Source organism: Aethalodelphis obliquidens, unplaced genomic scaffold (assembly GCF_003676395.1).
Source record: "Aethalodelphis obliquidens isolate GAN/ISIS:26980383/991018 unplaced genomic scaffold, ASM367639v1 scaffold5, whole genome shotgun sequence".
Taxonomy (NCBI): domain Eukaryota; kingdom Metazoa; phylum Chordata; class Mammalia; order Artiodactyla; family Delphinidae; genus Aethalodelphis; species Aethalodelphis obliquidens.
Window position 1 is genome coordinate 13,904,882 of NW_020837949.1, and position 9,522 is coordinate 13,914,403.

Consider the following 9,522-nt stretch of genomic DNA (forward strand, 5'->3'; position numbering starts at 1 on the left):
CTCGCGCGCACACACAAAGTTCTGGCTGCTACCCCTGCGGACCGGCTCCCCTTTGCCAATCAGAGCTGAAGCGTGTGCACACCGGACCGCGCCGAGCCTCCCTGGCCTCGCCGAGCCTCCCTGGCCTCGCCCGCTCCTGCCCTAGGCTCGGCCTTCCCCGCCTCGCATCCGTGCCATCGGCGCTCGATTGCGCGCGGAATCCGCTCTCCGGGCTCGCTCGCTCGCTCGCTCGCGCTCGGCCGCCGCTCCCGCCCCCGTCCCCCGCCCCTCCCCCGGCTCCTCCCGCCCCTCCTCCGCCTCCCGTGCAACTTTTGCCGAAGCCCCCACACACAGCCATGCTGAGCTGAGCCCCGGCCGGGGACTGGCCGCGCGCTGCCCGCCCCGGCTCCCGCCCCACCGCGGACCCGCTCGGGGGCCGCGGCCGCTCGGCCCTCGGCCTCGGCCGCTGCGCCCGTCCGCCCGGCTGCCCCGGAGCCCCGCGCAGGGCCCGGGCCGCGGCGGCGGCGGCGGCGGCGGCGCCCGGCCCCCTCCCCCGGCGCCGGCCAAGTGAGGCGGTGATGCGGGCGCTGGCGGCCCCGGCTGCGCGGAGAGCGGAGACACAGGCTCAAGATGGCAGATTCCGACTGAGGCTGGGGGGGCCGAGCTCGCGCGCCGCGTTCCCTTCTCCGTTGCCATGAATCGCGGACACCCCGGCCCCGATGGCCCCCGTGTACGAAGGTAAGCGGCGCCGGCCCGCCGACCCCGCTCGCCCCGCGCCGCCTAGCCGCCGCGGCCCCCGCAGCTTTGTTCTGCCCGCCGCCCCTCGCCGGGCAGCCCCCGGGCCCGCAGCCCCCGGGCGCCCGGCCTCCGCGCCCCACCCCCGGGGCTCGAACCGGCTGCCCGCCCCCTCCACGCCGCCCCCACCCTCGCCCAGCGAACGGCCGGGATCCGGAATCGAACAGATCTTATTTCCAGGGTGGAGAAAGAGGCGGTGGGGGGGGGGGCGGGTGTTGGTGGGTGCGAGGGTGGGCTCCTGGCCGAAGAAAAGAAATTAGGAGGGGGCGCCGGGGAAAAGACAGACCCATGACGGTGCTCTTTATTTATTTGGAATAAATAAAGGTGATACGGTGTAGCTTTCCTCCTCCCCCCTCCCCCAAAGAAAATTACCTTTAAGAGGATGTGCTTTCCACTCTCTGTCCTCGCAGCTCCCTTCCCATTTCCCTCCACTCCCACCCCACGCTCCTTTATTCTTCGCGAGCCTCTGATTTTGGGGGGCTGTCGGGTCGGAATGTACGGGGCTAGGTGATGAGAGGGGGTCGGGAGGAAAAGTCCATTTCAGACCCAGGCAGAACAATGCAGTAGGCTAAAATCTCCCCGCATTAGCGTGTGTAAGGGGAAAATGTAGTTTAGGTTTTCAAGTCGGGGAGGCAGCCAAGACGTCTGTTCGTCTCGATCGGTCTGGGTAAACCTGCGTCGTGCACCTTCACCTGGCGTCGGGTCCTTTTTCTGATCTGTCTTTAGGAAGAAAGAAAGGAACGGAAGGGCACGAGCGCTACGTTTTCCCCTGCACTCCCTCTCTCTTTCGTTTCTCTTCAGTCAGTTCTGTCAGCTTCCAGGCAGAAATCAAACTGAAATCAACTAAGTTTTTACACTTCGGTGTGTTTTTTGTGTGCTTGTAGTAGGAGGAATTTTGAACCAAAGGGTGCCTGATTTTTTTCAGTCATTTTCATCGTGAAAATGTTTTCTCGTGCAATCACTGAAGTAGCAGCCTTTACATACTTTTAGCGTCAGTCCATCCGGCTTTCTTTCGGTTTTGTTCAGATATTCTGTGGATGAAATAGCAAATGAGAGGGGCAGGGGTTTGTGGGGGAACAGAGAGGAGGGGCGAGGAGATTTTAATCCTCTGTAAATCTGGAGAGCTGTCCTGGCGAGTGAGACAGGGAACGCATTAATAGTTTTATCTCTGTTATAAAGGCAGATTAAAAAAAAACTTATCTGAAAAGAAAATCTGTTATTAGTTCCAGGGCTCCAAATGAATTAGGTTTCTGGGTGGAATAAAGTTACCAGTCAGGTCCTGGATAACGAGGCTGTAAATAACCTATGGACTGTAAATATTTTTTTTTCAGACTCTCTTAGAAACAAAGGGGCCTGTTTAGAAGGCAACAGAGAGATGTTATTCCAGGGGCTTTCCTCTTTGATTCTGAAGAACACAAGGTCCATTTAACCATTCAGCAAAACAAAACGAAATTTCTGATCACTCCACCACGCAGAAAAGAGCGAGCCGGTGGCTCTGTGAACCCGCTAGGAGGACCCAGTCGGGCGTTCATTGTTTGTCTGTGTCTCTGGGAGGGGGCTACAGTCAATGCTTCCACTGTCTGTGGAGTGTTAAAATGAAACAATTTTCTCTTTATTAAGTACCTCTTTTGAGACTCCCTCTGCTGGACGCTCCGGGTGAGCGCTGGAGAAGGAACTTGGCATTGAATTGAGAACTATAGTAAAGGGCTGCTTTCCCTTTTCACAAGGGGCTGGGTGTGTGGGTTGGGATGTATTTAGTCAACTTTGTGGAAAGCCATCCTGGGAACTGTGCTGTTCTCCTCCCTTGCATTCTAAATCCATATGGAATGTAGGCCATACCCCTGAGGCCAAGACTTGGCACTCCTGTTTTTCCAACAGTGCTCTTCTAGTGCATGACACCAGATAAAGACCTCTGGGCGTGTAAGATGTTGTGGTGTAAGAATCATCACCGATCTCAAAGGTCTCAGGACCTCACTTTTTAAATTTGCAAGCCTGCTGTCTGTGTCCCAGGTGGCCTGCCTGGTTCCCCCTGTCCACCCTGGGTTTCCCTCAGTCTTGTCTGTGTGCTCTCTTAATTATTCCTGTGCTTTGTACCCTTTGATTCTGAGACAGTTTCTGCATACCTTTGTCATTCTTCTAGTCTTCTCACCCCTCCTCAAGCAGTCCCAGCTTCACTCTGCACAAGCTTAGGTCTGGGTCTTTTTCAAAAGAGACTGTTGGTCATGCTCTAAAACAGACAGGTGCCCTCTATAATCAGGCATTGTATTGCGGAACCCACATTTCCGTCCTGCTATGAGTGCCTCTAAGACTCCAGTGACCTCCTTTTTCCCTCCTTGCGAACCTGATTTTTTACCATATCCCCATCAGAGCCGATGGACTCCTTGTGTGTATCCTGAAGGAGCAGGGCTTTTCCTGTGGAATTCTCCAAGAAGGGTGATTTCTAATCGTTTTTAAGCTACTGAAAGATTGAACATGGGGTTCTCAGGAGAAGGATAATGACAGGTGAGGCATTTCAGCTGGAATTCAGGGGTGTACTCATTTGTTTAAATGGGGTGCAGTTGCCCCAAGCTGGGATTTGGTGTGAAGACCTGAGTGCATTAGTGGAGCATTCTGAGCTGCCAGGTTTTTAGAGAGAAATGCTCTGTTGGAAACAGGGTATGTTTGATAATACAAATTAATGGGTAGGAAAGTATAATCCGTCTTCTGTGACTTGCTTTTAAGGATAGGTTTATAAATAGCACATTAGTTTTCAGTGGCTTGGTACTGATCAAGTTAAACTTCTTTAAAAAGGTTTATTTTCTTTAGAAGGTTAAACATTCGCCTTGCACTTATGTTTACTCCATCAACTTGCTTAGCAAGGCTTTTTCCAATATGTAGTGCAAAGGCCAACCACAAAGGTCTATAGTGCCATAGGTTCTGAATTAGAGGACCCTAAATCCCACGTTAATTGTGTTCCACTGTCCCTGGGCAGTGCCATGTCCACTAGTGTTGGCTTATCAGTCAGAGTTCCCAAAACTGTAGCGCTGAAGTCTATCATCAGATGGGCCTGAAGACACCTACCAAGAAGTGGATTCTGAATCATCTTCCATTAAAAGAATTTGATGACACCTGTTCAAAAATACCTTTTCCGGTGTTTATGTTTTATATTTTTAAAATGAGGAAGTATAAATATTGTTTTCATTCCTACCACATTTGAGGAGTGAATCAAGGCTCATTAATTTTATCCCTGATCCTGGACAGTGTGGTACGATACTTGAATCAGAGAAACCTGGGGGTTTGAATCTAGCTATATGGCTTTGGGGCGTGTTACCTAACTTCTCTGAGCTTTGTTTTTTAAAGCCTTGTTCGATTGTGCCAGGGCTCCATTAGAAGCGAGTACAGGTAAAGCGCTTGGCTGTAGTAGGCATTTTCTCAGTGCGTGTTAAATCCCTCTAGCTTTTGAGCTGCTTACAGGCATGATGACTCCAGGGAAAGAATAACCCACAAATAGTTTAGAAAACCAATAGTAGCAACATTCCAATTATTGATCTCCTGCTATTCCTTTTCCAGTTTGGGCACCAGCAACAATAAACCCCCTATGGCCACAGAAGAAAGAGCCTTTTTTGACCCCCTCTGTGACTTTTCTAGATTCTTTATTCCCGCTGAGCTTCTGCTGGTTTCAGGTAGAGGATTTCTCTTCTCTAGTGGCACATTCTATGCCACTTTAAAAATGAGGCAACAAGCCGTTAGAACAGAGTTTCAGGGGCTGCAGCTGTGCCTCTGGGAAAGTATCCCAAAGTATGAAAGATAATCTTTGCCCTTAATCAGGATCCATTCGTAACCCAGGCAGCAGCCCAGGAGAGGGAGCGCCCAGAGGTGGCTTCCCTACCAAGGGCTCCTCAGAGGGGAGGCACCCGCCCCACCATGAGCCAGGCTCTGGATCAGTGCACCAAACATAATTTTCCTATAGAAGAAAATTTGGTGCTTTATGCAAGTTGCAGATGCTCATATTCTTCGTATTTTATTTTTATTTATTTATTATTATTATTTTATTTAATTTATTTATTGGCTGCGTTGGGTCTTCGTTGCTGCGCGCGGGCTTTCTCTAGTTGCGGTGAGTGGGGGCTACTCTTTGTTGCTGCGCGCGGGCTTCTCATTGCAGAGGCTTCTCTTGTTGCGGAGCGCGGGCTCTAGGTGCGCCGGCTTCAGTAGCTGTGGCACGCAGGCTCTAGAACTCAGGCTCAGTAGTTGTGGCGCACAGGTTCGGTAGTTGTGGCCCGCGGGTTCAGTAGTTGTGGCTCGTAGGCTCTAGAGCGCAGGCTCAGTAGTTGTGGCGCACAGGCTTAGTTGCTCTGCGGCATGTGGGATCTTCCCGGACCAGGGCTCGAACCCGTGTCCCCTGCATTGGCAGACAGATTCTTAACCACTGCGCCACCAGGGAGGTCCCTGTGTTTTATTTTTTATGTTTCTTTATTTCTCTCTTCCTTCCTCCCGTAGAGACCAATCTTAAAGGAACCGCCTTTGAGGTGTATATGGAACAAAGTAGTGACGATCAGGAGGGTATGATACATGAACATTTTTTATTGTTCTCTGAACATGTCATTTGCCGATGCTTTCTGGTGGTCTTACGATGACAATCCAAGCTCTCCGGGTTGCTATCAAAGGCGAGGTTCAGAATAATGCCAGCAGATGTCATATAACCTCTGATGGAGTGTGAACTTGAAAGGCCCAAACTCATAATAGTTCCATTTTGTATGGCAGTACCCTATTGGGGGTGGGGGAGGGATTGGAGGTAGAGAAAGAAAATGGAAAACCTGGAATATAGAAAGGTCTTTTTTTTCCTCTAAAAGAAACCAAGGTGCCTGAAGTTAATGGCAGTAATTGCGACTTAGACCCCACTTAATTTGTGGCATACGCTCTACCCACATTGACTCGCTTGTCCTCCTAACAGCCACAAAATAGGCACCGTCACACCCACTTTACAGGCAGGGCATGTCTTTAAAACATCCATTTCACAAACGTTTATGCAGGGTCCCTGTCCTCGAGTTCAGGGTGCATGGGAAGTGAAAGTCAAAACTAAACATGAGCTCACCGGACCGTGGTCTGACTCAAGATGGAATGCCTTTAATGTGTGTGTGTGCGCGTGCACGCACCCTCGCATCGGTTCTTAATTCTTACGTGCTCATGTTTCTTGAGTTATAAAGGGAAGACCCCACTTCTCTATTTTCTCTTGAAATATTTTCTTTATTTGGAATCAAAAAAGTATTTCTGAATGTAGAAAATAGCTATTACAAATTTCCTTAGAAATATCCCTGGAAATTACCATCTCTCATTTGCAGAAGAGTCCATCTTCCTCTTTCATTACTTACATCTTATATCTTTGTAAACGCATTACACTTCTGATTTGCACATGCTGCTCAGAGACTTTCTGGTTTTGGCATTTGGCGTTACCGGCTCCGTTGCCAGTGGACCCATTCATCTTACGTGGCTGTCGGAGAATTAATTCCTGGCTTTGCTGCCTGGCTGAGATCTTTAATTCCAGGTAGTTTTGTGGTACTTATTGGTGGGGATATAGATCGGGTGGTCACTCAGCAGATCCCTCAGGGAAGGAAGTTGTAGAAAAAGAAAACCTAGCTCCACCTGTTGGGAGCGTGGAGCCCAGAGCAGGAAAGGACCTTGGGAGAATTTAGTCTGAGAAACAGAATGCAGCTGACATAAGTCATTAAAAAAAAAAAAGTTGAACTACTCTCAAAAGAAGAGGAGAGAGTGCACAGAAGAATCTTGACGATTTAGTGTAATATTCGGTGTAATTCGTCCAGGTTTAGAAAGGACAGTTAGTCATATTCTTTAGAGGTTCTGAGTCAGCGAAAGCCATACCTGTTTTTCCAGGTTCTCTACGAGTAAGTGAGGTGTTCATGAGAGTGGCTACAAGTCAGACTTGCAGCCCGTATTCCTCCATCTTTGGTCTAGAGCCAATGGAAAAGGCAAACGATACGATGGGCAAAGCCATTCAACTTGTGATTTTGTGATGGGTAACTTTGCCATTAAAAAGTAAGCTAGTGAAATAGTTGCCAATAAAAAAAAAAGCAGCAGACCTTTTTTTTAACATCTTTATTGGGGTATAATTGCTTTACAATGAATGGTGTGTTAGTTTCTGCTTTGTAACAAAGTGAATCAGTTACACATATACATATGTCCCCATATCTCTTCCCTCTTTCGTCTCCCTCCCTCCCATCCTCCCTATCCTACCCTCTAGGTGGTCACAAAGCACCGAGCTCATCTCCCTGTGCTATGCTGCTGCTTCCCACTAGCTGTCTGTTTTACATTTGGTAGTGTATATATGTCCATGCCAGTGTCTCACTTTGTCCCAGCTTACCCTTCCCCCTCCCCGTATCCTCAAGTCCATTCTCTAGTTGGTCTGTGTCTTTATTCCCATCTTGCCCCCAGGTTCTTCATGACCATTTTTTTTTTAGATTCCATATATATGTGTTAGCATACGGTATTTGTTTTTCTCTTTCTGACTTCACTCTGTATGACAGACTCTAGGTCCATCCAACTCACTACAAATAGTTCAACTTCGTTTCTTTTTATGGCTGAGTAATATTCCATTGTACATATGTGTCACATCTTCTTTATCCATTCATCTTTCAATGGACACTTAGGTTGCTTCCACGTCCTGGCTATTGTAAATAGAGCTGCAATGAACATTTTGGTACACGACTCTTTTTGAATTATGGTTTTCTCAGGGTATATGGCCAGTAGTGGGATTGCTGGATCATATGGTAGTTCTATTTTTAGTTTTTTAAGGAACCTCCATACTGTTCTCCATAGTGGCCGTATCAATTTACATTCCCACCAACAGTGCAAGAGGGTTCCCTTTTCTCCACACCCTCTCCAGCATTTGTTGTTTGTAGGCTTTTTGATGATGGCCATTCTGACCGGTGTGAGGTGATACCTCATTGTAGTTTTGATTTGCATTTCTCTAATGATTAGTGATGTTGAGCATCCTTTCATGTGTCTGTTGGCAATCTGTATATCTTCTTTGGAGAAATGTCTATTTAGGTCTTCTGCCCATTTTTGGGTTGGGTTGTTTGTTTTGATACTGAGCTGCATGAGCTGCTTGAATATTTTGGAGATTAATCCTTTGTCAGTTGCTTCATTTGCAGGTATTTTCTCCCATTCTGAGGGTGTCTTTTCGTCTTGTTTATGGCTTCCTTAGCAGCAAACCTGTAAAACTGCAAAATAGTTTTGTGGTTTTACAGCCACTTATTTCTAAACACGGCATTTAAGAGATTTGTAGTGTTTTTGAAAGTGGCCTGTTTTAGCAATTCTTGCCTAACTTATTTTGCTCTAGTAGGTTCTGATTAATTAAATGCCACCGTGTTTAAGTAGAATTAAGATTGATTGACTCTTGCATGTGCTAATGCTGTAGACTTTATAAAACCTTCATTGTCACAGAAAGAATGCAGTTTAATATATGAATGGACAAGAGCATTTCCCCCAGGTTGTACTGTCCATCCTCAGTGAAAGATCACTGTAGAACCTGCCATAACATTGGGTTATGACACTTTGGATTCACAGAGTTACAGATTGCATTCTGATGAAATAAGGTTTTTTTCCCCGTATATTTTTACCATTTTCCTCTAGATCAGTATTACCCTTTTGATTCAACCTATAGAATGGTTATTCACAATATAAAATGATTTTCCAAGGGCTCATCATAAGAAAAGTGATCCATCGTGCCAGTTCTGTATAGAACTTCTAGTTTCACGACATTAAGGAAGCAAATTTTAATGATATGTGTGTCTGGAATCCTTTTAAAAGTCACATGGTAAGGCAGTTTGGAAAACTCTGGTTCATTGCTTGTTATGGAAGTTTGATCTTCTTTCCCCAATGAAGAATTTACAGAGCTCTGACAAAAAGCAGCGTGTAAGTTCTTAAAATTGTGCAGAAAGGCAGCAAGTTACACCCTCCCGAGTTCTGTGTCACTGCACCGACTCAACCAGAATCCAGGCTGATAGCAGGAGCTTCTGCAGGAAAGTGAATTTCAGGGGAACTCGTCATGGGGGCAGGGATCGGGGGCACACACCCCTGAGGCAGGTACATTTGAAGCTCCAGCACACTGTGATCACTGTTATTCATTAAGGATGACCTGTGCCATCAGGAAAAGATTAATCAATATTCATTATGTTCTGTTAACTGAGACTGGGAGTTTCTCTAATGTATTACAGAAATGTTTCCATAAGAAAATGGTTAAAATAAAGAAACTCTTTCATTTAATTATACTATGACTTACTCCCCAAAAAGGATTTAAGGCCTCTTAAAGGGTTAAGTTACTGGAAGAGGGAAAATTAATTTATATAGATCAATTCTGTGGATCGGCCTATTTCCAAAGATGTCGGATAAGTGAGGTTTTCCTATCCAGAGCGACAGCAGAAACAGTCAAAGCTCTTGTGCTGGTGTAACCAGGTGAACAAGCAGAGTGCATAATGGAATTCATTTGCAAGGTCATTTTTGCTTGGCTGGAGTGGTAAGCACAAAATAGACCAGCAGCCGAGAACGGTAAGCGTTTGGGATCAGTTGTTGAAAGGCTTAAAACGGGTTCTAATTCGAGAGACATTTTGTGGTGTGGAAAAGGGGACCAATATAATCAAAATGATACTTGAACAAAGTAATTTTTTTCCTGGCCTGGATGTAATAGAGGGGATGAGGCAGCAGAGGGTGAGCCACGTGGTGCGGGGGGGGGGGGGGGGGGGGGGGGGGGGGGGG

At 47.2% G+C, this 9,522-nt stretch overlaps 1 protein-coding gene across 4 annotated transcripts in view; it reads left to right on the forward strand.

Annotated features, from left to right (window-relative positions):
• Nucleotides 1-272: 272 nt before the first annotated feature.
• HIPK2 (homeodomain interacting protein kinase 2) overlaps nucleotides 273-9,522 on the forward strand; it is a 187,139-nt gene continuing 177,889 nt past the window's right edge. For 3 of the 4 annotated variants that reach the window (XM_027101749.1, XM_027101750.1, XM_027101751.1), the window contains exon 1: nucleotides 273-717. In XM_027101749.1, the coding sequence (XP_026957550.1) occupies nucleotides 699-717 (19 nt within the window). In that variant the 5' untranslated portion in view covers nucleotides 273-698. The remainder of the gene's footprint in view (nucleotides 718-9,522) is intronic. The other variant, XM_027101748.1, reaches the window with a different exon arrangement.